This window comes from Narcine bancroftii, chromosome 1 (genome assembly GCF_036971445.1).
Source record: "Narcine bancroftii isolate sNarBan1 chromosome 1, sNarBan1.hap1, whole genome shotgun sequence".
Classification (NCBI taxonomy): Eukaryota; Metazoa; Chordata; class Chondrichthyes; order Torpediniformes; family Narcinidae; genus Narcine; species Narcine bancroftii.
The window spans coordinates 357074212-357102052 of NC_091469.1; the positions used below are offsets into that span (position 1 = coordinate 357074212).

The 27841-nt window shown below is 44.9% G+C and overlaps 1 protein-coding gene and 1 long non-coding RNA gene across 8 annotated transcripts in view; one reads left to right on the forward strand and one right to left on the reverse strand.

Moving 5' to 3' along the window:
• LOC138749948 (uncharacterized) lies at nucleotides 1-27672 on the reverse strand. Its single transcript, XR_011348972.1, has 3 exons — nucleotides 25337-27672; nucleotides 4535-4628; nucleotides 1-3668 (listed from the first exon to the last, which is right to left on the reverse strand). It is a non-coding gene; the product is annotated as an uncharacterized lncRNA (long non-coding RNA).
• LOC138749931 (protein SPMIP7) overlaps nucleotides 27087-27841 on the forward strand; it is a 54511-nt gene continuing 53756 nt past the window's right edge. For 5 of the 7 annotated variants that reach the window (XR_011348952.1, XM_069912021.1, XM_069912030.1 and 2 more), the window contains exon 1: nucleotides 27087-27656. Coding sequence is in view for 6 of the 7 variants with exons in the window: in XM_069912021.1 (XP_069768122.1) it covers nucleotides 27242-27656 (415 nt within the window). In the remaining variant the exon portion in view is untranslated. The remainder of the gene's footprint in view (nucleotides 27657-27841) is intronic. The other 2 variants (XM_069912004.1, XM_069912037.1) reach the window with 1 other exon arrangement.

The window sequence follows — 27841 nt, forward strand, 5'->3', positions numbered from 1 at the left end:
AGGATGCAACATTACAGAACATGGCCACTGGAGTGCGCCAGCATAAAGAATCCCCCGGAACACCAGTAACCCGGATATACAGTATATGAACACAGTGACTGATCTACATTGTTATATGTATTGAGATACAGTGAAAAATTAAATGATAGCCTTCCAAAAACTAGGTGACCAGAAATAGGCATGATATTGCAAATGTGATCTCATCAACATTTTGTAGAGTTGAAACTCAAGACTATTCTTTGCTGACTATTTCTAGAATTTTCTATTTATATTTCAGATTTCCAGCACCTACAGTTTTTTAAAAAAAATTTCAATCCAATTCCAAAGAAGACTTGAAAACTATGCAAAGATTTTCTTTTTCTACACATGATCCAATCCTGAGGGCAAATGGGTATTTTATATGGACAACACATGTTCCCATGTTGACATCCTTTTTTTTTAACTGGAGGATTACTGTCATCCAAATGACATTATTAGCTCTTAACTGAATGGCTACAAATAATGGCAATACTTCAACAAGTCAGTGTGGAGATGATAAGATAGTTCACTTGTCAATCAGGCTTGGAAAACATACAGCTACATTCACTGGAACTATAGAACTATAGAAGATTACAGCACAGAAAAAGGTCCTTTGGCCCATTTATTCAATCTGTACCATTCATGATTTTGTATACCTCCATCAATTCTCCCCTCATTCTTCCATGCTCTGGGTAATAAAGTTCAAAAAATATTCCAAAGGTTGTAGGTCAGTTTGAGTATAATTGGGCTACATGGGCTTGTGGGTTGAAAGGGCCTGTTACTGTGCTGTATGTCTACATTTTTAATAAAAAAAACAACCTGTTTAATCTTTGTCTGTAACTCAGTTCTACAAGTCCCGACAACATCTGAGTAAATCTTCTCTGCCCTCTTTCAATCTTATTTAGATCTTGCTTGCACAGGTACCTGAAATTAGGTGACCGAAATGGCACACAATATTCCAGATTTGACCCTACCAATGTCTTATACAACTTTACCATAACACTAAAGTTTGTTTAATGCACAGATTTTTTAATGTAATGAAATTGCAGTCATGGGACATTTCTAGAGAATTACATTTTTTATAGAGAATATGCTATGGCTTTTCTTTCCTTCATCTTTTACAGTCTCTGAATGAATTAATGGTTTTGGTGTACCATAGATTGCTGTGATTATTACGCTGCAACCAATTTCCATAACTCATTGGCTGAAATGGTATTGTTAATGAATACTCATTACCAAAATATTCAAATTATGCTTCTATCTATTTTCAGTTGGGCCTTCATCCACCTATTAAATCTATCCTTTCTCAATAATACACAAAGTATGTAGACATCTTGCAAGATCTCTTTCTGTCTTGGACCAAAAATTGGAGGAACACAAAATGGATCAGGCAACATCTGTGGAAGGAGACTGTTTGGGATGCAGCAACAAAGGCAACTTGCACAGTGAAGATGGGTGAGGGGAAGGGGGTTGACAACCTTAAGCTTTCAACTTCCACAGTAAACATATTACCAACCATAAGGAGTCTTAGAGAGTTGATAAATTATTTCTGAACAGCTTTTCCTGAAATTGTTCGTTCATTGTAAGGAAGCAGCAAAAACAACATAATAAAAAGGCACATTTTGAAGATTAACTTTTTTCCATCTGAGCAAGTATATTTGAAGTGAAACACTTTACCTACCAGACTGAAAAAAAAAGAAATTTGACATTCATTTTCAAAGAGAAAATCAGTCAAGGGTTTATTTCCTACTGCTGCCTAGTAAGTGAGTCCATGATCTACCTTTAGATTGGCATGTACACAATACACTTATAGCCAAACTGCACAACACTATTACTGACAATCAAGACCTATTCATTCCATAATTTTAACTGAGAACAAATTTCTTGCTCCAGAAGGCGGTGAATGCGAGGAATTCATTGCCATGATTGCCAAGTTATTGGGTACATTTAACATAGAGGTAAATAGGTTTTTTGATTAGGAAGGGAATCAAGGGTTACAGGGAGAAGGCAGGGGAATGGGGTTTTAGAGAAAATTCTTTCAACAGATTCTTCTTCTCAACATAAATGTTTTTGTTTTTCCAACAACGCATATAGAGTACAACCCAAATTATCCAAAATGGTTGGGACCGGACCTATTTTGGATGATTGAATTTTTCAAATAACTAGTCATTTTTTAAAAACAGCCCAAAAAGACCAAATCACTTGAATCAATATTTAAACAACAGCAAACAAGGGAAGGCGCTTTAAGCATTAAAATAATGTTTAATTCTCACCAAAAAAATCCTGGCCGCTGCCAATCCCTGACATGACCCCAACGCTGCCACCAATCACCAAGGCCTCCCCACTGCCGCCGCCAATCCCCAGGGAGACTTCCTAGGCTGGAGGAACACTCACTGGAATGTCGGCGGGCTCCTGTCTCCCCTTGAGCTCATTCCAGCAGGAGCTGTTCCAGCTTCACACCCTGATTCTCATTGTTGAAGCTCAACACAGTCCCAGTCTTTGCCTGCACACACTCCCCCTCCCAACCACCACTAACAATCACCAACACCTCTCCACCAAGGTCCCACTCCTGCCCCAGAGGGCGCTCTCCTTGATGATGCCGGGACAAGGGATTCTTCTGATCCCTTGTGACTGGGAGACAGTAGCACACAGTTTGAGAGGGAGAATTGAAGAGGAAAGTCAAAAGGGGAAGGTAAAGAAGAAATGGAAAGAGAGAGAGGAGGGAGTTACCTGAAATGAGGGGAATCATCGTTCTACTTTCAAGTTGGGTGAATTTTTTTTCAACCTGTGAGGTCAGTTTGGCTCCAAAAAATCGTGGATAATGAAGATTTCTGATTGTTTCGGATATCCTCATTTAACCAAAATTTTTTTGGAGGCAAACAGTCAACACTCCTGGATCCAAAACAAATTTGGATAAATGACGATTTTGGATAATCAGAGTTGTACAATGCAATACTATACAATCCTGGTTGAAGTTCTTCAGGGTTCAGTTACAGAACTTCATTATTTGAGCAGAAAATATGTTGCTTTGTCTTTTAGATTGACACAGCTCTTCCCATTTTAAATACAAAGGAGTCCAAGAGCTTCAGGTAGGTGTCACGAGCCCAGAGGATTCCAAAAACCAGCAGCAAAAGAAATTCACCAAGACAATGGTTACTTAAACAAATGTTGCTTTTAATTTTCTTCATACATAATAATAAGATCAATCTTTATCTTATTACAATTAATTTAACTTAACCTAATTTAAACCTCTTCTAATTCTAAGCACACATGTATGTAATGTGCTTGTGTTTAGGAAAGTTCTTTGTTTCACTGTCCAATCATTCACCTTTAATTTCTCCAAGTTCACTGGTATCAGGCAGTTTTCTACTATGCACAGAATGTAACATTTATAATGTTCACCAGGCTCTCGTGCTTTAACTTAAATTCTTACTGCAAAGGAAGGTCCTTGTTGGTTTCAGAGAGAGAGATATTCGTTGTTCTTTGGACCCACACACAAACTGATCTCCTTCAATCAGCCACTTCAGTGTCTTGACGAAAAACTTGTCCATTCATGGGTTTTCCAAAAGATAACCTCTTCTTCCAGGTTACGACAGAGAGTTCTTCTTTTTCCTCTATTCCAGGAAAAACACATTAACCAGCCACTTCTTCTGTAATTGAATACAAGGGTTGAGAATAGGCTGAACTCAGAACACAAAACCAGTCTTCAAATGGGGTCTTATAGCAGGAGTGCAAAGCTTGCAGCCTCCAACACCAACTCCTGCTGTAAACTGACTTCTCTTCCTCTCTCTCTCCAAAGAGAAATCACCTGTTGGTTTATCCTCTCTCTGTTTGCTAAAACCACATGACCCCTCTTTGCATAGCAACCTTCAACCAGACCTGGATCGCTGGCATCAGAATCCATTTTTTTCCACAACACCAGTCCAATTAACATCTACTTGTGAAGTCTCCATAAGCATTCCTCAAAGTTTCTGGTAAAGTCACTGTGGACAATGAAGTGTCTGCTTATGCATAGCTCTTGCATTTCAAATGAGATGTCTTTTGTGAAATGTTAATGTCCATTTGTGAGGTGTATCTAAACTAAACCCCTATAATCTATACCTTTTTAAGATTTTTTAAATCATAATTTTATTAACCCAATCCATAACACAGTTATTAATGGGAGTGGATTTGTTGAGGAGGGAACAAATTAATTTATTGATTCTAGGGTTGCCCTGTTTGATAACTCCTATGCAATCCAGTTTGGAATCAGCATTTGATTTTTAACATAATATCTTTCCCTGAATAAAATAATGTTCAGATCCTTCTGCTCTGATTTGTTCCACTCCTGAAACCAGGTATAGTACGTCTAGTCATTTTCATTGGTGTTGGAACTCTCATCTATTCTCTTATTAACTCTGGACTTGATTATTTCAAAGAACATTTGCTCAGCTTCTTTCATCACTTTAAGCTAGATTTCATTCAAAACTTTCCGGTGCATATCTTAATTTACTCCTTAGACCCTGTGCTCACTTACCTACTTTAGTTCCCAGTCATATAAAAACTTGATCATAACATTGTCATCCTTGTTTTCAAACCCTTTCATTGATTTGCCGTACTCTGTCAACTTCCTAAAAAAGAGAGAATGAGGAAAAGGTCGTGGAAAAAGTGAATGCAGTCAGCTTTCAAAATTGTTTAACCTATGGTAAATTTGTACAGATTGGAGAAAGGCAAATATAACCCCATGATTTAGAAAAGGACAAACAGAAGAAATAGGGAATTGTAGACCAATAAATCTCATCTCCCACTGTTACCTTGACTGCACTTCTTCTCACCCCCTCTCCTGTAAGGATTCTATTCCTTTCTCTTAATTCTTCCTTCTGCATTGCATCTGCTCCTAGGACAAGTTTTCCATTCCAGGGCATCTGACATGTCCTTGTTCTTCAGAAAATGTGGCTTCCCCTCTACTGCTATTAATCAGGCCTCACCCACATCTTCTATATTTACTGCACATCTACCCTGGTCCTTACCCCCATCGCACCTTCTCAGATGCAATAAGAACAGGGTTCACCTTATCCTCACTCAACACCCATCACATCTAATATAATTTTCTCCACAATTTTCACCACCTACAATATGATCCCATCACAAGTCACATCATCTCCCTAGCCCTCCATTTTCCATTGAGATCACTCTCTCTGTAACCCCCTTGTCCATTCATCCCTTCCCATAAATTGCTCCCACAGTACCAGCCCTCCTTTTTGCTTTCCACGAATGGTGTACGAGTTTCTCCAGCACAGTGAGCCTCATCAGTTCTGGGAAAAATTCTGGTCTATTATAAAAGTTGTGAGAACAGACCACTTGGGAAGGAATAATGATAGTGAACAAAATGAGGATGTATTTATGAAAGAGAAACCATGCTCTACAAACCTACTGAGGATGAACATTGCAGAATAGATAAGTGTGAACCAGTGAAGGTGGTGCATTTGATAAGAAGGCCATTGGTAACTTCCCAAATAAAAGGTTAGTATGCAAAATTGAAGTACATGACTTAGGGGTTGATGTACTGACATGATGGACAAGAACCAGTAATGAAGAACAAGCAGATCTTTTTCTTCTATGTGCCAAACAGTGATCAGTGAAATGACACTGGATCACTTCTGGAACCCAAGCTATTCACAAAATACATCAAAGATCTGGATGAGGGAATTTAACTCCTTCCATTATGAAGATGGTGCAAGGCTGGTAAGAAGGGAGTGAGAGCTGTGAGGAGGATGCAAAGAGGAAATGACATTGGATCATTTCTGGAACCCAAGCTATTCACAAAATACATCAAAGATCTGGATGAGGGAATTTAACTCCTTCCATTATGAAGATGGTGCAAGGCTGGTAAGAAGGGAGTGAGAGCTGTGAGGAGGATGCAAAGAGGTGCTCCAATGTGATTGAATCATAGATGAGTGAGTAGTCAAACATTTGATGTGGATAAATGTGAGGTTGTACACATTGGTTTTAAAAACAGAAAGACATTCTTGTCAAGGCCAGGGACAGCTCTTAGACACCTCCTCTTACTTACCATTTCAACAGTACCCCACCAAAGAACATCAAGCCATCATCTCATATACCATCACTAACCTCATCACTTCTGTTCTCCCTCCAGATTCATTGTTTCCTGACCCTGCACTGCCCGGTTCTATCTCCTACTGAATATTCACATACCCAATTGTCCTGGTAGACCCATCATTTCCACAAGCTCCTGCCCCACTTATTTGGTATAATCTTACCTCAACTCCATTTTTACCCCATGCCCTCCATCATTTCAACAACTTCTAATTTCCTAAACTCAGCCACATCCATCTCATTTTCACTGTTGATGTTCAGTCACTATACCTCCCACATATCCCACACCGAAGGACTCAAAGACCTTCATTTATTTCTCAACAATAAACCCAACCTGTCACTCTTCACCACCACCCTACTCTGTCAGAACTTATTCTCATCCTCAATAACTTCTCCTTTGACTCATCCCATTTTCTCCAAGTCAAAGAGGTAGCCATGGAGACTCACATGGATCCAAGCCTTTTTGTTAGCTATGTGGAAAAGATATGAAGAGTCTGCAGAGGAAAAATGAAGATCAGTTTATTATTTATTTGGCAAGCGATTCCAGCATACTGCCATGGAGAAGGACTCAGACGTGCTTGTGCATGAATCACAAAAGGTTGGTTTGCAGGTACAGTAGGCTATGAAGAAGCCAAATGGAATTCTGGCCTTCATTGCTAGAGGAATTGAACTTAGGGGCAGGAAAATTACACTGCAACTGTACAAGGTACTGACGAGGACACATCTGGAGTACTATATGCAGTTCTGGTCTCCGAATTTGAGGAAGGATGTACTAGCTTTGGAGGCAGTGCAGAGGATGTTCACTAGTCTGATTCCAGAGGGCAGCATGGTTGGGATAGGCGTTAGCGCAACATCTTTACAGCACCAGCGACCAGGGTTTGAATCCTGCGCTGTCTGTCAGGAGTTTGTACGTTCTCCCCGTATCTGCATGGGTTTTCGTTGGGAGCTCCTGTTTCCTCCCCCTCTTCAAAACATACCAGGAGTGTAAATCGTGGGCCGAAATGGGCCTGTATGTCTAAATTTTTTTTTTAATTAAAAAAATATGAGGGGGTTAATCTATGAGGAGAGATAGAGTCATCTGGGGCTGTACTCACTGGAATTTAGATGAATGAGTGGGGATCTTGTAGAAACGTAAAAACAAAACTATGAAAGGCAGAGATAAGATAGATGTAGGTTAGATGTTTCTATTGGTGGTGAAGACTGGAGCTAGGGGACAAAGCCTCAAGATTCAGGATAGTAGATTTAAGATGGAGATGAGGAGGAACCGCTTTTCCCAGAGGGTGGTGAATCTGTTGAATTTGTTTGCCATGGAAGCAGTGGAGAATACCTCAGTAATTATAATTAAGACAAGGTCGGTTAGATTTTTACATAGTAGGGAAATTAAGGGATATGGGGAAAAGGCAGATAGGTGGAGATGAGCCTATTATCAGATGATCCATGATCTCGTGGAATTGCAGAGCAGGTTTGAGGGGCCGGATGGCCTACTCCTGCTTTTATTTCTTATGTTCCTATGTTCATACTGGATTGATTACAGGAATGGCAGGAATTATATGGAAGAGATTGTCATGGTCAGGTTGATGCTCACTGGAGATTGAGAGGGGAACATAAAATTAGAACAGGGTCTGACATAATAGATACAGGGAGGGTTGTTAGTCATGCGGAAGAGGGGATCAGGATTGCAGGTCATACAACTTACAACCAAGTCAAAGAATGATTTTCCACCAATTGGCAGCGAACCTGTGAAATTCTCTGTTAGAAAATTCCGTGGAAGTTAAGTCATTAAATATATTCAAGAAGCAGATGGTTATATTTGTTAATGCTAAAAGGTTAAATAGACAGAATATTAAAGAGAATGATCAGCCATGATTATATTTCATGGAGGACAGGTCCAAGGTGCCCAATGGCATATTCCTGCTCCTGTTGTCTGTGTTTCACAGACATCTGCTGAATATCTGGCCTGTTGATCACTTCCAAATTTAACTATTCCTTGATTAGTGGCTAGGAATATAGCTCCAAAGCCTAAACTCTGAAATTCCCTCTTTTTGCCTCTTCTCCTTTCTATCCCTCTTTCATTCTTTCCGACCTCCTTAAAGCCCAACCTTTTGGCCAAGTTATGATCATTGGTGCTAATATTTCCTTCTGTAATGCAGATTCAGATTGGTTTGATAAACTAATATCGGACTTTTTTGAAGTCTGCATCAAATTTGATTTCTCATGCAAGTTTTTCATTGGTCACCAAAAGCAATTAGTGCATTTTTATGTTGGTCCCTCAAACAGAAAAAATTCTAGATAGTTTTAATGTAAAAGACCTTTTAAAAATAGATTACTTAATAAATATTTATTTGGTTGGATTGATAGCAGCTTCAAAATATAGAATTGTAGCAGCAGCTACGAGGAAAGAGACTCTCAACCACCACGTCGGGGGTTTCAATGACAATTTTAATTCAAAACCCGCACACGCTCTTTTAAGGGCAGCGTAAGCTCCGCCCCCGCGAGGGTGGTGATGCCATCACGCTGTCTGAGGCGCATGCTCAGTTCAAACCATGAGGCAAGGAGGTCCCCCGACAGTGCCATGTACTCGCAGCTGCCCCACCGGCGCGGCAGTACAAGTGGGGCCAGTTCGCTATGAGTATGTCCGCCGCCACACAACCATCCCCCCGAACCATCTCGCTGATTTAGCGGCCAGCTTCGGCGCTTAGGTTGGGCTGTTTGAATTGGCTGAATGGGGTCCAGGTTCACCGCCTTGAGGCGGTCGATTGCGAATAGTTCTCCTTTGCCCCCAATTTCTAAAGTGAAAGTTTTGCCCAATTGCTGCAGGACTCTGTAGGGGCCTTCATAAGGGTACTTCAGGGGCGCAGTGTCCAAACCTCACTGGACGAAAACGTACTTGGCTGCATCCAGTTCCTTGGGCAGGCGCCTGGGCTGAAAAACTCTCCGGGTAGTGACAATGGTGTGCCATAAACCAACTCCACAGATGATATCTGCAGATCCTCCTTCAGGGCCATCCTGATGCCAAGCAGAACCCAGGGCAGCTCATCCACCCAACTGGGGCTGGTGAGGCAACCCATGAGATCCGACTTAAGGTACCGGTGGAATCGCTCCACTAGGCCGTTGGCTTGACAGTGATATGCCGTGGTGTGGTGGAGCTTGACCCCCAAAATGCTTGCCACTTGCGCCCAGAGAGCAGACGTGAATTGGGCACCTCTGTCGCTGGTAATGTGCGCCAGGACTCCGAACCTGGCAATCCAGTGAGTGAGTAAGTTCCTGGCGCACGTCTTGGCAGAAATGTCTTTCAGCGGAATGGCTTCTGGCCACCTTGTCACTCGGTCGACCACCGTCTCTGGACACTGGCAGGGGGCCCACGATGTCCATGTGTATGCGTTGGAATCTCTTGGCCACAGAGTCGAACTGTTGTATTAGGGCTTTTGTGTGGACTTAGGAGGTCTGGGACTGTGTGCAGCTCCTCGCCATCTGGGCTACTTGTTTTTTGAGCCCACCTCACAAAAAACGCTCTGCCACCATCCGAACTGATGTCTTGACTGAGGGGTGGGCCAAGTCATGGACTATGCTGAAAGCCCACGACCTCCACTGCGGCGGTACTACAGGGCGCGGTGAGCCGGTGGAAACATCACAGAGCAGGTTGTCTGGGCTGCCCGGCAACCGGAGGTCCCGAAGCTAGACCTGTAATGGCAGTGCGGAGGGCCTCTGTTTCCGCGTCCTCCCTCTGGGTCTGCGCTAACAGGGCATAGTTCAGGCCTGGGGTAAGGCTGTGGATGGTGGGCTGCGAAAGTGCATCTGCCACAACATTGTCTTTACCTGCCCGGTGCCAGTGATGAATTCCGACACATAGGATAGGTGCCGCTGCTGGCGAGCCGACCAGGGGTCTTTTCCCATTGCGAGGGCTTGTGTGAGTGGCTTGTGGTCGGTGAACACGGTGAATGGTCTGACTTCCAGGAAATATCAGAAATGCCTGATGGTCAGGTACAGGGCCAGGAGTTCCCTGTTGAAGGTGCTGTACTTTGGTTCTGGAGGACGGAGGTGCCTGCTGAAAAAGACTAGCGGGCTCCATTGGCCATTGACCCATTGCTCTAGAATGCCCCCAACAGCAGTGGTTGACGCGTCCATTGAGAACATGGTGTGAGCATCGGGCTGTGGGTGGGCTAAAAGAGTGGCACTCACCAGAGCGTCTTTTCGTTGCAGTGAAAGCATGCTCCGCCTCTTCCGACCATACCAAGACTTTGTCCTTTGCGGCATTCAGCGCGAATAATGGCCGCATGATGCAGGCTGCCCTGGGTATGAACCGGTGGTAGAAGTTCACCATGCTGACAAACTCCTGAAGGCCCTTTAGGGTGGTGGGCTTCAGGAACTGGCGCACGGCTGCAACCTTCTCTGGAGCCGGGGCAGCTCCGGCCGCCAAGATGGTATGGCCCAGGAACTGCAAGGACTGCCTGCCAAACTGGCACGTGGCTACATTGACCGTGAGGCCGAACTCTGCCAGACGGGCAAACAGTGCGCGGAGATGAATCTTCTGTTCATCATGATCTTGACTGGTGATGAGGATGTTATCGAGATAAATGAACACAAAGTCCAAGTCTCTGCCCACCACATGCATCAGGCGCTGGAAAATTTGGGCCGCATTCTTTAACCCGAAGGGTATCTGCAAGAATTCGAAAAGGCCCAACGGGGTGATGATTGCGGTCTTGCCAATGTCATCGGGGTGGACCGGGGTTTGATGGTAGCCCCGTACCAGGTTGGCCTTTGAGAACACTTGGGCACTGTCCAAGTTCACTGAGAAGTCCTGAATATGCAGGATGGGATATCGGTCCGGCGTGGTCGCGTCATTAAGGTGATGGTAGTCCCCACAAGGGCGCCAACGCCCTGGAGTCTTGGGGACCATGTGGAGAGGGGAGGCCCAGGGGCTGTCGGATCTACGGACTATTCCCAGTTCCTGCAGGAAGATTTGCCAGAACAGAAAACGTGGTTTATAGTCCTCTGCTAATGCCAGCATCTCGTCCATCAGGGCAGACGGGGTTTTGTTTCCCAACCCATCCAGGTGCAGGAGCCTGGAGGTGCGCTATTGCTGGGAGGAGGTTCTTGAGGGTGGGATATTTACCAACCTCTGCCGGGTTGTGAATGAGGTCGTCCACACTGGCCGCGGTCTCTTCATCGAGTACGCTCACGACATGATAAAACATGGTGGTGTCTGATTAAATATTTCTGAGACAAAACTGCACTTCCATCTGCCCGAACCACATACGTGGGCGATGTGTCCAGAAGGGGGGCAGTTTCACCGCAACTGCATTGATCTCCGACAGATCCATAGTGAGAGGCCAGAAAAACGTCTGGACTCGTCGGGGTCATATAACCATATAACCATATAACCACTTACAGCACAGAACAGGCCAGTTCGGCCCTACTAGTCCATGCCGTAACAAATTCCCACCCTCCTAGTCCCACTGACCAGCACCCGGTCCATATCCCTCCAGTCCTCTCCTCTCCTCTCCATGTAACTATCCTACTTGGTTTGGCTGGGAGTTGGAGGAGGAGCTTGGAGAGAGTCCGGCTGTGAATCAGAGGAGGAGGAGCTTGCTGAAAGTGAGGAGAAGGTAAGATATTAAAGTCGGGGGCTTACCGGGGCTTGGGACTACTTGGTTCGGCTGGGAGTCGGAGGAGGAGCTTGGAGAGAGTTGGGCTGTGAGTCAGAGGAGGAGGAGCTTGCTGAAAGTGAAGGGTTAATTGGTCAAGGGGCCAATAAAAGAAGTGAAAGGGGAAGGAGCGGCCAGCGAGGAGTGGCTCAGTGAGTGAGTGGAGCAGTGAAGGAGTGAGACTTCCTGGCTTTGGCTTATCAGGCTTTGGCGAAAGCAGGCAAAGAGAAAAGGTAAGCTGAGTTATTTGCCTTCATATTCAGTCATGCCAATAGGGTTAGTGCTCTGTACTGGGTGTTAGTTGTGGGAACAATGGGTGACCTCCACCCTCCCAAATGGCCACATCTGCACCAGTTTACCAAGATGCAGTTACTAAGGGAGCGAATTAGGGATATGGAGTTGCAGATTGATGACCTGCGGCTTGTAAGGGAGAGTGAGGAGTTAATCGACTCAACTTTCAGGGCGATAAATACTCCAGAACCCGTGTCAGGTTAGTGGGAAACTGTCAGGGGGGGAAAAGAAAAAAGCGAGAAAAATGGAGAGCACAACAGTGACTATCCCACTCAGCAACAGTCATGTTGTGTTGGATTCTGTTGAGGGAGATGACCGGACAGAAGATGGCCACGGGCACCAGGTCAATGGCAATGAGCCTGGCAGAGTGGTGCAAAAGAAAAGGAAAAGGAGAAATGCAGTAGTTATTGGGGACTCCATTGTCAGGGGTACAGACAGGAGGTTCTGTGAGCCAGATAAATATACCCGCATGGTGTGCTGCCTCCCTGGTGCAAGGGTACGAGATATCACAAATCGGGTCCAAAATATTCTGAGAGGAGAGGGAGAGCAGCCTGATGTCTTGGTACATGTGGGTACAAATGACATTGACAAGAAAAGGGAGGAGGTAATGAAAAGGGATTACTGTGAGCTGGGACGAAAGCTGAAAGACAGGAATGCTAGGATGGTGATCTCGGGATTACTACCTGTTCCAAATGCAAGTGATGAAAAGAATGTAAGGATAAGGAAAATGAACGTATGGCTGAGGTGCTGGTGTACAAGGCAAGGATTTGGCTTCTTGGATCATTGGGATCTCTTTTGGGGAAGGCATGATCTTTACAAGAGGGACGGGTTGCACCTAAATCCAAAAGGTGTCACATTTTGGCAAGTATGTTTGGTACAGCAGTGGGGCAAGGTTTAAACTAATTTGGCAGCGGTATAGGAGCCAGAGTGATAGGGAAAAGGTTAGGGAAAATAAAGTAATGGCCAGGAAAAGTAAAATAGGAAAAGTAATGTTGGGAGGAGAAAGTAAAAAATCAGATGGTGCAGTGAGTTTTCGGGTCAATGATAGTCTTAAGAAGATACAAAGAAAAATAGTGGGCAGAAAAATCAAAAGAAAAGGTTACAGAAGTCACTAGATATTAAAAGGACAAAGAGCATAAGGGCACTTTATCTGAATGCCCGCAGTATTAGAAATAAGGTTAGTGAACTTGAGGCGCCAGTCAGTACCCATGCCTATGATTTGGTAGCCATCACGGAAACATGGCTACAAGGTGACCTGAAATGAGAATTTAACTTTCAAGGGTATCAGGTGGTGCAAAGAGATAGACAGGATGGTAAGGGAGGTGGAGTTGCACTCTTAATCAAAGATGAGCTCCAGGCAGTAGTGAGGAATGATGTAAGATCTAAAGAGCATAATGTTGAGTCCATTTGGGTAGAGATAAAGAATAACAAAGGGAAAAAATTATTGGTGGGTGTTATCTATCGCCCACCAAATAACAATAGTTTAGTGGCACAGGAAATAAATAGAGAGATAAGTGAGGCATTTAATAATGATACGGCAGTAGTCATGAGGGACTTTAACTTCCACATAGATTGGGAAAATCAAGTTGGTCGTGGGAGTCTAGAAGAGGACTTCATAGAATGCATCCACGATAGCTTTCTTGAGCAGCATGTTAAGGAACCCAGAAGAGAAAATGCTCTCCTGGATCTAGTGTTGTGCAATGAGATAGGTAGAGTAAATGATGTAATAGTCAGAGACCATCTGGGAAATAGCAATCATAGTATGATTGAATTTCTCATTCAGATGGAAGGGGAAATAGTTAGATCTAAAACTAATATATTATGCTTAAACAGGGGTGACTACCATAGGATGAGGGAGGAATTGGGCAGAGTGGACTGGGAGCACAGGCTAATTGATGAAACAGTTGAGGAACAGTGGAAGATTTTCAAAGAAATATTTTGTCATGCTCAACAAAAATATATTCCGGTCAGGAAAAATGGCAGCAAGGGAGGGAAAAATCAACCGTGGTTAACAAAGGAAATAAAGAAGAGTATAAAATTGAAGGCGCAGGTGTACAAAGCTGCAAAGAGCAGTGGGAAACTGGAAGATTGGGAAAACTTTAAGAGACAAGGGGTTACAAAGCAGGTAATAAGAAATGGGAAAAAGGATTATGAAAGTAAATTGGCACAAAATATAAAAACAGAAAGCAAAAAATTTTATAAATATATAAAACTGAAAAGGGTGGCCAGAGTTAACATAGGACCCTTGGAGGATGAGAAAGGAAAACTGATAGCAAAAAATGAGGAAATGGCCAAGGCATTAAACAAATATTTTGTGTCAGTCTTCACGGTGGAAGACACGTCCAGCATGTCCAAGTGTGGAGTTAAGGATGCGAATGTTGGGGAGGGCCTTGATAAAATAGTTGTTACAAAGGAAGTAGTGATGGAGAAACTAATGGGACTAAAGCCAGACAAATCACCTGGTCCTGATGATATGCATCCAAGGGTTCTGAAGGAAATGGCAGAAGTTATAGTTGATGCATTGGTGGTCATATACCAAAATTCCTTGGATTCTGGGCAGGTCCCGGCAGACTGGAAGACAGCAAATATCACGCCACTTTTTAAGAAAGGATGTAGGCAGAAGACTGGAAATTATCGGCCAATTAGCTTGACGTCTGTAGTTGGAAAAATGCTTGAAGCCGTCATTAAAGATGAAATAGTGAAACTTTTGGAATGTAAGGGTTCAGTCAGGCAGACGCAGCATGGTTTTAGAAAGGGAAGATCTTGTTTGACAAACTTGTTAGGATTCTTTGAGGATATAATGGGTGCGGTGGATAGAGGGGAACAGGTTGATGTTGTATATTTGGATTTCCAGAAAGCGTTTGATAAAGTGCCGCACAAGAGACTTATCAGTAAGTTACAGGAAAGTGGAGTCCGTGGAAGTATATTGGCCTGGATTGAAAATTGGTTGTCTGACAGGAGGCAGAGAGTCAGGATAAATGGGAGTTTTTCAGGTTGGCAGTGGGGTGCCGCAGGGGTCAGTGTTAGGCCCACGACTGTTCATCATTTACATTGATGACTTGGAGGAGGGGACAAAATGTGGTGTAGCCAAGTTTGCGGATGACACCAAATTGAGTGGAAGAGCAAATTGTAATGAGGATGTGGAGAGTCTGCAGAGGGATATAGTTAAGCTGGATGAGTGGGCAAAGGTCTGGCAGATGGAGTACAATGTTAGTAAGTGTGAGGTTATCCACTTTGGCAAGAAAAATAAAAGAGCTGAATATTATTTAAAGAGTGAAAAACTACAGCATGCTGTAGTGCAGAGGGACTTGGAAGTGCTTGTGCATGAATCACAAAAAGTTAAGTTGCAGGTGCAGCAGGTTATTAAGAAGGCAAATGGAATGTTGGCCTTCATTGCTAGAGGAATTGAATTCAGGAGTAGGGAGGTAATTTTGCAACTGTATAAGGTACTGGTGAGATTGCACCTGGAGTACTGTGTCCAGTTCTGGTCTCCATATTTGAGGAAGGATATACTGGCTTTGGAGACGGTCCAGAGGAGGTTTACTAGGTTGATCCCTGGGATGAAAGGGTTGACTTATAATGAAAGATTAAATCGTCTAGGATTGTATTCGCTCGAGTTCAGAAGAATGAGAGGAGATCTTATAGAAACATATAGGATTATGAAGGGTATGGATAGGATTGATGTAGGGAGGTTTTTTGAGCTGCTGGGGAAACTAAAACGAGAGGACACAGTCTCAAGATTCGGGGGAGTAGATTTAGGACAGAGATGAGGAAAAATAGTTTTTCCCAGAGAGTGGTGAAGGTTTGGAATTCTCTAACCAGGGAAGTGGTTGAGGCTGCCTCATTAAACATATTTAAAATTTGGTTAGATAAATTTTTACATGATAGAGGAATTAGGGGATATGGGGAGAAGGCAGGTAGGTGGAGTTAGGTCATAAATTAGATCAGCCATGATCGTATTGAATGGTGGAGCAGGCTCGATGGGCCATTTTTGGCCTACTCCTCTTCCTACTTCCTATGTTCCTATCCAGTCTAGCCTTAAATGTAACCAATGATCCCGCCTCAACTATGTCTGCTGGAAGCTCATTCCACATCCCTACCACTCTTTGCGTAATGAAATTTCCCCTCATGTTCCCCTTATAATTTTCCCCCTTCAATCTTAAACCACGCCCTCTAGTTTCCCCCCACTCTTAATTGAAAAAGCCTATCCACATTTACTCTGTCTGTCCCTTTTAAAATCTTAAACACCTCTATCAAGTCCCCCCTCAATCTTCTACGCTCCAGAGAAAAAAGCCCTAGTCTGCACATCCTTTCCCTGAAACTCAAACCTTGAAATCCTATCAACATTCTTGTGAACCTTCTCTGTACTCTCTATATTTTGTTTATATCTTTCCTATAATTTGGTGACCAAAACTGTACACAGTACTCCAAATTTGGCCTCACGAATGCCCTGTACAATTTCATCATAACCTCCCTACTCTTGAATTCAATACTCCGATTTATGAAGGCCAACATTCCAAGTGCCTTCTTCACACCATCCACCTGAGTATTAGCCTTGAGGGTACTATTTACCATCACTCCTAAATCTCTTTGTTGCTCTGCATATCTCAATAGCTTACCATTTAATGCACATGACCTATTTAGATTTGCCTTTCCAAAATGTAACACCTCACACATCCGTATTAAATTCTATCAGCCATTTCTCAGCCCACACCTCCAGCCTTCCTAAATCACCTTTTAATCTACGGTAATCTTCCTCACTGTCCACAACACCACCAATCTTTGTATCATCCGCAAACTTGCTTATCCAATTCTCCACCCCTACTTCCAGATCGTTAATATATATAACAAACAATAGTGGACCCAGGACCGATCCCTGAGGAACTCCACTAGTCTCTGGCCTCCAATTGGACAAACAATTTTCTACTACTACTCTCTGACACCTCCCATCCAACCATTGCTGAATCCATTTCACTACCTCCTTATTTATACCTAATGCCTCCACCTTTTTTCCTAACCTCCTGTGGGGAACTTTATCAAAAGCTTTACTAAAGTCTAAATAGACAACATCCACAGCTTTCCCTTCATCAACCTTTTTTGTAAACCCCTCGAAAAACTTAATCAGGTTTGTCAAGCATGATCTACCCCTAACAAAACCATGCTGACTATTACCTATCAATCCCTGTTCTTCCAAATATTTGTAAATAGCATCCCTCAGAACACTTTCCATCAACTTACCCACCACAGATGTAAGTTCAAACCATGAAGCAAGGAGGTCCCCCAACAGTGCCATGTATTCGCAGCTGCCCCACTGGCGCGGCAGTACAAGCGGGACCGGTTTGTTACGAGTATGTGCGCTACCACACAATATAATAAAGTTTTGAAAGCCACAGCACAATATTATTTTATTAACATCAATGTTTTAAATATCAACAATGCATTTTAAAAGTACTCAGTTTGATGAGTTATGTATAGGGCTTGCAATTAAAATGTGTTGTTTGAAAACACTAATTTCAAAAAATTTTCAGCATTAATATTCCATTTGTTTCCTTTCAAAAGAACCAAATGAAGCACAAATATAGACAAATAAGCAGGAAGAGGGTTCTTCTGTTTCCATCCCTATGTTTCCGCCCATCTATTTTCAACCCTCTGATTCCACCCATTTCCAGCCCCGTTTTCACCACCCAGTTTCCACCCCTCCAGTTCCACACCTGTTTCCACCCATCTGATTCTACCCCTCAACCCCTCATATTCCACTCCCCATTCGACCACTCAGATTCCACCACTCTCTTTCTGACCCTGATTCCATGCCTCTCTTTCCACCCTTCAGATTCCTCTCCTCTGTTTCCACCCCAGTTTTCACACCTCTTTCCAAACATGCTTCCACACTGTTTCCACCCGTTAACACGCTTCTTATTCCTCCCGTTTCCACATCACTGCTTTCATCCGTTTCCACCCCTCTGTTTGCACACATCTATTTACTCCCTGTTTCCAACCCATTGTTTCAACCCCTCTGATCCACCTGTTTCCATCCCTCTGTTCCCATTCCTCTTTCCACCCATGTTTTCATCCAATTTCATCCTTCTGTTTCCACACCTCAGATTCAACTCCTGTTCCCCCCCCACCCCGTTTCCACACCTTTCATTTCATATGTCTGTTTCCACCCCTGATTTCTCCCCTCTGCTTCCACCACTGTTTCCACCCAATTCAGCCCTCTGTTTCCACCATGCATTTTCCATCCCTCCAGTTCCACACCTCTGTTTCAACCACTCTGATTCACCCCTCAGTTTCAACCCCTCGGCTCCCACCCCCAATGTTTCCACCCCTCAGCTTCCACCCCTCTGATTCCTCCCTTCTGTTTCCAGCCCCTCTATTTCCACACCTCAGATTCCAGTCCTCTGTTTCCACACCTCTCTTTCCGAACATCTGTTTCAAAACCTGTTTCCACCAAATTCCGCCTTTATTTCCACAGCACTCTTTCTACACCTGTTTCTACACATTTACTCCCCTGTTTCCACACATCCATTTACTCCCCTCTGTTTCCATACATCCATTTACTCCCCTGTTTCCACACATCCATTTACTTCCATTTCCACTCATCCATTTACTCCCATTTCCACACATCTATTTACTCCCGTTTCCACCCCTGATTCCAACCCTGTTTCCACTACACTATTTCCACCCCTCTTTCCAAACATCTGTTTCTATCCATCTGTTTTCACCCTTGTTTCAACCCATTTCCACCTCTCTATTTTACACCTGTTTCCAAGCTCTGTTTGCACCCTGTTTCCACCCGTTTCCCAACCTCTCTTTTGACACGTCTGTTTCAATCCTTCTATTTTGACCTCTCTGTTCCTACCCATTTCCACTCCTATGTTTGCACCCCACTGTTTGCATCCTTCAGTTTACACCCCTCTGTTTCTACCCCTCAGTTTTGACCCTTCTGTTTTTGCCCCTCTCTTTTGACACACTTGTTTCAACCTCTCTGTTCCACTCCTCTGGTTGCATCCCTCTGTTCGCACCCCTCCTTATGCACCCTTCTAAGTTTCAACCCTTTTGTTTCGGCCCCTCTCTTTTGACCTCTCTGTTTCTACCCCTATTTCCACCCCCATGTTTGCACTTCTTTGTTTGCACCACTCTGTTTGTACCCCACTGTTTGCACCCTTCAGTTTACATACCTCTCTTTCGAGCCTTCTGCTTCGATCCCATTATATCTGTATTTGATTCCTCATAAAATCGCAAAATTCTACATTTTGTAATGATGACAAATTAAATCTCCATCTATAAATTGAATCATTTCTATCAGAACTTAAATATAACATCAATAATGTTGAATGATCTGATTCAATTCTATATTTATATTGTACCTGTTCAATTCTTCCTTGTAAATGAGCCAAAACTAAAAAGAAATCAATTCTAGAATAAGAATCAAACTGATAAGAATAAAATGAATAATCTCTTTCTAGGATTCAATTTCCTTCAAAATTCCATCAAATTTAAATCTTTCATTAACATCAATATTCTTTTAGCAGTTTTCATTTTCATTGAAGATTTTGTAGATTTATCTAAAATTGGATCTAAGCAACAATTAAAGTTTCCACCAATTATTATATTTCCATTTACTTCCACCAAATTAAAAAAAACCCATCTTGAATACATTTTTAATCATCTATATTATGTCCATACACATTTATACAAATCCAGGATTCTGAATAAATTTGACAATTTACCAAAACAAATCTACCAAAAGAATCAATAACTTGATTGTAATTTAAATGGAAACTTTAAAATAATTAAAATAGCCACTCCTCGTGCTTTAGAATTGAAAGACGAAGCTATAACTTGACCAACTCATTCTCTTTTTAACTTTTGATGTTCTTTCACAGTTAAACGCGTTTCCTGCAAAAAGGCAATATCTACTTTCAATTTTTAAATATAAGCTAGAACTCTCTTCCTTTTAATTTGGTTATGAGCCCATTCACATTAAACTTTAGATAATTCAAATTATATGCTGCCATAATATAATTTAAAAAATACTCAATTCCCTTTTCCACCCCAGGTCTTCTCATCTCCACAGTCAACTTTCAAAACATATAACATCTCCAAAGATAGAAAGTAAGAAAACCCAAATAATAATAAAATAATAAAAGAAAAAAAAACAAAAGCGCTGATTAGGTCAGCATTAATTCTCTTAATTACGAGAAGTGGCTCTTGCCACTAATGGCATGAGGTCTTGCAAGAGAAAAGCAAAAAGAAAGAATCCGCCTCCCTGACAAAATATCAACATTTAATTTCAATCAGTCAATCAAGTATGGTAAGCTTCTTCAAGGTCTCATCATCAATTTTAACTTGAACCTGTCAGCTTCTGTCTATTTGTTGGAATATCTCCCTGCAATTTATCTTGATCCCCCTCCATTTGTTGAGGTGAATAATGTTGACTTCCATTCTGCTTATTATTGGTTAATGAATTGATAAATTCCAAAGCTTTAGATTCATTAGCAAAAAGATTGAGCTTGATATTGTCCATAAAAAAACTTTAAGACCTGCTGGGTATCAAAAAGCAAACTTATATCCCTTCTTCCACAAAACTAACTTTACTGGATTAAATTATTTTTTTCTTTTAACAATTACATTACTTAAATCCGCATAGAAGAATACTCCATTATTCTGAATCATTAAGGGGCTTTGTTGTTCCCTAGCTTTTTGGACTGCCATTTTCAAAATAATTTCTCTATCTTGATAATGAAAACATTTAATCAAAATAGAGAGTGGCGGTTGTCCTGGATATGGTTTTTTTTCCTCAAAGCTCTATCAAGTTCCAGTCCATTTGGAAAATTCTCTGGTCCCAAAATTTCAGGCAGCCATTTTTGAAAATAAATGTACCAGATTAGTGCCCTTTACATTATTTCTTCTACTGTGACAATTGCGGAGATCGGGCAGGCACATCGCACGCCAGCAGATGCTGACAGAGATCGCTAAAGCGACTACCAGGACAATGAACCAGCGGGGGGTAGAAGCTGGGGCAACATCATACTAACAGCCCTAAAATGGCATTGGTCAAGCTGCCCAGCTAACTCAGCAGAAGCAGGTAAAGGGGAAGAAGAGCATTCATATGCATGTATGTTCCCGCCCGCTATTGTTATTCATATGGCTGGCTCAGTCAATCAGCAAAAATGGCGGGAACATGAACAGTATAAAAGCAGCCTTTCCAGCTTTAATAAACAAGTGAGCTTAACCTGCCACACTGTGTGTGTTTCTTTGTAGCGGTCGTCTACAATTGGTGACCCCGATGGTTTAGAAGGAATCTAAACCTAGCGATGGAGAACGAAGCAGCAGTTGGCGGAGTCAGCCTGAAGCTCCCAATCTTCTGGACAGTTCGACCAGACGGAGGCTCAGTTCCAGATCTGGGGCATCACAGCAGACACCACCCGATACATCCATGTGGTCAGCGCCCTGGATCCGCAGACTGCAGACAGAATTACCAACTTTATCCACAGGCCACCATCGGAAGGCACTTACACTGCCTTCAAAGAGCTATTAACCGAGACATTCGGACTCTCGTGGCGAGAGCAAGGAGCATGTTTGCTCCACCTAGATGGGCTTGGAAACAGATCCCCATCGGCACTCATCAACAAGATGCTGGACCTCCTGGGAGATGAGCAGCCCGACATCATGTTCGAGCAGGTGTTCCTGGAACAGATGCCTGAAGACATCCAACTGCTCCTGGCAGATGTAGATTTCACCGCCCCCCAGAAAGTCGCAGCAAGGGCAGACATTCTGTGGAAACAGAAAAGAAGTGCTCGGTTACAGTGGGGCTCATAAATAAGTCCCGCAATCAGACCAGAGCAGTCCCAAGCAAGGAACAGCAGATGAGAGGCAGGAGCAAGTCCAGCGACAGATGGTGCATCTACCACTGGAGATGGGGCACCGAGGCCCGCCGATGCCAGTCCCCTGTGAGGAAACGACAAGGCCAGCCATCACTGATGGCCATGATGGCTGGCCACCAAGAGAGCCTCCTGTACATCTGGGACTGTCTGTCTGGCAGACGCTTCTTAGTGGATACAGGAGCAGAGGTAAGCGTGATACCCCTGACAGGGCTGGACACTAGGTGCAGGGTAGCGGGACCACACTGAGGGCTGCCAACAACAGCAGAATATAGACCTAAGGCACTCGTAGGGCCGAGCTGAAGTTCGGGGGCAGTCACTTTTCATGGGTGTTCACACTGGCCACAATGGAACAACCACTCCTCAGAGCAGATTTCTTGTGAGCCCACAGCCTTAAGGGACCTTAAGAGTAAGTGACTTGTCTACACAGAGACCTACCAGACCATCCCACTGAGGGATGCTAGGTTTCCGGCAATGCTCCTGGACTCCGTCCACAGCTCAGAGGATTTCTCCAAGGTGCTAGCGGGATTCCTGGCAATCTTTTCTCCTCAGATCATATTGGAGATGCCTCAACACGGCGTCAGACATCACATCCTGACCAATGGCCCAGTTCTCCACACAAGGGCGAGATGACTCCCCCCAGAGAAGTTCTGACTGGCCAAGGAGGATTTCCACAAGCTCGAGGAATTGGGTGTTGTTTGATGGTTAGACATCCCATGGGCATCGCCCTCTGTACATGGTGCCTAAAGCAATTGGAGACTGGAGACCATGTGGCGACTATCACCAGCTCAATGAAGCCACCACCTTGGACTGTTACCCTGTGCCACACATCAAAGATTTTGCAGAAAACCTGCACGGGGCAACAATTTTCTCAAAAATGGACCTCGTGTGAGGATGTCACCAGATCGCGGTACATCCTGATGACATCCCTAAGATGGCCATCATCACTCCATTTGCGCTGTTCGAGTTCCTGAGGATGCCATTTGGACTCAAATATGCGGCACAGACATTCCAGCGACTGATGGACACAGTGGGGTGAGATCTCGACAATATCCTCATGGGAAGTAGAACCCACCTTCAGCACCTCTGAAATCGCTGTAGTCATATGTAGGAGTTTGGCCTCACCATCAACCTGGCCAAATGCCAGCTTGGCCTGAACACCAGCGACTTCCCAGGCTACAGGATTAAAAAGGACAGGGCCACACCACTGTCTGACAAGGTAGAGGCCATCTGCAGCTTCCCAAAGCCCAGTACGACCAAAGGTCTGCAGGAGTTTGTGGGGATAATACACTTTTACCGCAGGTTTATCCCAGCAGCTCCTCGAGTGATGCACCCTCTGTTCATCCTGATGTCCAGCAAGGAGAAAGACCTGACCTGGGGCGATGAATCCTCATGTGTTTGTGGAAACCAAAGAAGCCCTGGCCAAAGCTGCACTCCTGACCCACCCCAGACCAGATGCACCCATGGCCCTCACACATGCCTCAGGGACAGCGATTGGTGAAGTCCTGGAGCAGCAGATAGAAGGAAGTTGGTTACCCAATAGCTTTCTTCAGTAAACATCTGCGGACCCCTGAACTAAAGTACAGTGCTTTCGATAGAGAGGTGCTGGCGCTGTACTTAGCCATCCACCACTTCCGGTACTTTCTTAAGGGAAGGGCTTTCATGGACTACAAACCACTGACTTTTGCCCTGGCTAAAATCTCCGATCTCAGGTCAGCCCGCCAACAGAGACACTTGTCTTACATCTTGGAGTACACCACCGATGTCAAGCACATCTCGGGCAAAGACAAGGAGGTCGCGGACGCCTTGTCAAGACACAGTATCCACTCCTTGGTCAATGGTTTGGACTTTGCAGCATTGGCAGAGGAACAGCAGCAGGATGATGAGATCCTGCAGTACAGGACTGCTGTCACGGATCTTCGGCTTCAGGATGTTCCATTCGGCACAGGTACTACCACCCTCCTGTGCAATGTGGCCACCGGCCAGGTTCGACCTATTGTCCCAACTGCATGGAAGCGATGAGTTTTTGACTCCATCTACAGGCTGGCACATCCATCCGTCAGACTACAGACCAGCTGGTAGCCAGCAAGTGCATGTGGCATGGATTGCAGAAACATGTCCGGGGATGGGCCAAGGCGTGTACGCAGTGCCAAACAGCTAAAGTGCAGTGACATACCAAGGTCCCACCACAGCCTTTCGAGCCAACGGAACACAGGTCTGACCACATTCACGTTGACATGGCAGGACCCTTGCCAGTCTCTCAGGGTTTCCGCTATCTGTTCACAGTGGTCAACTGCTTCACCTGGTGGCCAGAAGCAATCCCCCTGGCTGACACATCCACCAGGTCCTGTGCCAAAACACTCCTCTCATCCTGGATTGCAAGATTCGGACTGCCACACGGCACATCACTTCTGACTGAGGCGCACAGTTCACCTCCAGTTTGTTGACCGACATTGCCAACCTGTGGGGCGCTTAGCTACAACATAAGACGACATACTACCCACAAGTCAACTGCATGGTGGAGCATTTCCACAGGCACCTCAAGACGGCCTTCATGACCAGACTCAAGGGCCTCAACTGGGTGGACGAGCTACCATGTGCACTACTGGGCATCCAAACTGTGCCGAAAGAAGACCTCCACACATCCTCTGCTGAACTCGTCTACAGTGCCCCACTCACGGTTCCTGGGGATTTAATTCCACAGGCCAGAGGACAGCAGGAGGAGACAACCACCTTCCTGGACAGGCTGTATGAAAAGGTTGGTAACATGGCTCTGATCCCACCCTCCAGACACGGACAAGCCAAGTCTAACATCCCCAAAGAACTCAAGGACTGTGAGTACGCATTTGTAAGCAGAGGACCCCACCATTCACCACTGCAGAAGCCATACGAAGGTCCCTTTCAAGTCATCCAGATCAATGGAGCCACCTTCGAGCTGGACATCGGTGGTAAGCCAAAGGTGTTCACTACAGACAGACTCAAGTCTGCCCACACAGACCCAGCAGAATCCATGGAGACACCATCACCTCGACACAGAGGCAGACCACAAAAGACTTGGGGAACTATACCTACAGAGAATATAGACTATAACACCGGTTCTGGGGGGGGGGGGGTCATTTGGCGGCCTGCAATTGCAGAGATCAGACTGGCACATCGTGCGGCAGCAGATGTGGACAGAGATCGCTAAAGAAACTACCAGGACAATGAACCGGCAAGGGTAGAAGCTGGGGCAGCATCAGATCAACAGCTCTAAAATGGCGTTGGTCAAGCTGCCCAGCCATCTCAGCAGAAACAGGCTGGGGATGAAGGGCATTCATATGCATGGATGTTCCCACCTGCTATTTTTATCAAAAATCTGTGGATCAAGAGGTTTTGGGGTGACATAACATGCACCCATTTTACCTTGAATATATTGATTTCCTCCTTCTTCTGATTACTCTCTCCGTGATTGTGGCAGAAGACTTTCCTCTTCCACTCCTACCTCTTCTTCTGTAAATGTAGCCATTGGTTGAAATTGTATATGGGCTCTCTGCTTGGCCCTCATTTGACCTGCAGCCGTAGTTGAAGTTGGGTCTGCAGGCTCCAACTCTGCACATGAGCACTGCGGAAGTGACTATGTCCCACACATGCACATTGACTCTACAGTCATTTCTGTAATCTTTTTGCGTGCTCTAGCCCCATCCTGTCCAGCTCCCTGAGAAGGTGGCGCTGGAGGTTGAATCCTTACCCGAGGACATTTAGAAGATCGTGGCTGGAGAAGAACCAGGATCAGAGGCCGTGTCTTCAAGGTAGGCCCAGTTTCTTCTATCACTGTAATTTCAGTTGTAGCCAATTTTTTTTTAGTCTTTGTTTTAGATTTTTTTGTAGCCATCTTTTCAGACCTTTAGAAGAATTTTATAATTAATCACTATTTTAAAAAGTTGAGTATTAATTCATTCTGTCAGGAGAGACGTTTTCTACGTCTTCTCCCTATATCATCATTCCACACCTCGCCCCAGTCACAATTCCAATGCTATTTACAAGTTTGCCAAACACACCATAGTTGTCGGCAGTCATAAATGGCAATGAGGATGCAAACAGGATGGTGATAGCTCAGCTTGTTGAATGGTGTGACAACCACCTTGTGCTCAACATTAGCAAAACCAAGGAGTGTGGACTTCAGAAGGAAGTCAGGGAACACAACCTAGTCCTCTTAGAGAACTCAGTAGAGGAAAGAGTCAAGAACTTCAAATTCCTGTGTGTCAACATCTCCAAGGATCTGTCCTGGATCCTCCATTTTGATTCAATCACAAAGAAGGTTTGCCAGCGGTTATACTTTGTGAGGTGTCTGAGGAGATTCAGTATGTCACAGAAAAATCTTCTACAGGTGTACCACGAAGAGCATTCTGGCTGGTTGCATTACTGCCTTGCACCAAAGTGCTAACTGTCAGGACAAAAATAAACTCCAGAGGGTTGTTAACTCAGCCTGCCACATTCAGGCACCAGACTTCAGTCCATCAAGTGCCATTCCACATTTCTAGGTCCAGGCCTAGAGTAAAGTATGGTGATCCCAAACTGGCAAAGAGAGAACAAAGAAGATATGGCACTTTAATAGCGCTGGAGGTTCCAGCCCAGATCGTTAGCAGGCTCAGTGCTAGGAGGGTTAATCCAACTACAACAGCCAATGGCCCAAGGCCAAATACAGCCAAGAGAGTCCAGTCCAGATCATTGACACGGTCCTAACAGCAAGGTGTGCACTAATAGGTGGGGCAGAACCAAACCTTGATTGGCAGCTAGTGGAATTACAGCCTGAGCAGACCACCCTCAATGGGCCAGAAGGTCTACTCCTGTTTCCTTAATGACGAGATGGAGAACTGTTAACCTTGATGAAAGGCTCAAGCCCAAAACGTTATATATTTTTAGTTTTTCGATGTAAAGTTACTGCTTGACCTGCTGAGTTTCTCCAGCATTGTGTGTTTACTTCACCCACGGTGTCTACAGATTTTCAAATGGATCTGGATGTATCTACAGGCGCAGGACTTTGTTAGTTGGCAGAGCAGGTTTCAGGAGCCATGTGGCCTTTTGCTGGTCCTATCCTTCGCATTGTTCAGCTAACTCCAGCCGATCAGCCAGTTACCCTGGAAACACCGCCCCTCCCCTGTGGCGGGCGTTTCTTTCTGGGCCCGGTTGCCAAGCAGCAGCAGGACGCGGGCACGGCAACCTGGTCCCCGGCGGTCGGTCAGCAGAGTCCGAGGGGAGAACGGAGCTGGACACTCACAGACACCGTAATCCGCTGCCGTGCTAATAGAGGTGGGAGGATCAGCGGCGATGGTGGCCGCCGTCAGTCAAGCACGGCCAGCGAGGGTAGGCCAAACCGTGATACCCTTCGTCAGAGGGCCCGAGGACCGGCACACTTTCACCAGCTTCCAGGACCAAAGCAACGTCGCCTTCACCAGGTGGTCACCTTATGCGGAACCTCCGGATGACCAGTATCCGCTGGCGCCACACCGACAGGACGTGCCGCTCCTCGAGGCCACCTCGGGCTTCAAGAGCTTGGGCTCGAGCGGAGCGACAGGCAGCCCCCGGATTCCCCACGCGTCATTCTACACGGCGTCGGGCGGCGACTGCCGAGCACACACCGCCTTCCCCGCCAGCATGCGCCCTCTTCTCCTCGACATGGCGGCACAGGCGCGCTGGAACTCCAAATCGGTATCGGCCAAAGCCATCCGAGCGAGAATAGGAGGTACAACATGCTAGTTTGGATCGCGGGCCGCGATTGGCCACTGGGGCAGCGGGCCGCGATTGGCCGCTGGGGCGGCGGGCCGCGATTGGCCGCTGGGCGGCGGGCCGCGATTGGCCGCTGGGGCGGCGGGCCGCGATTGGCCGCTGGGGCGGCGGGCCGCGATTGGCTACTTGGTTTCTGCTAGC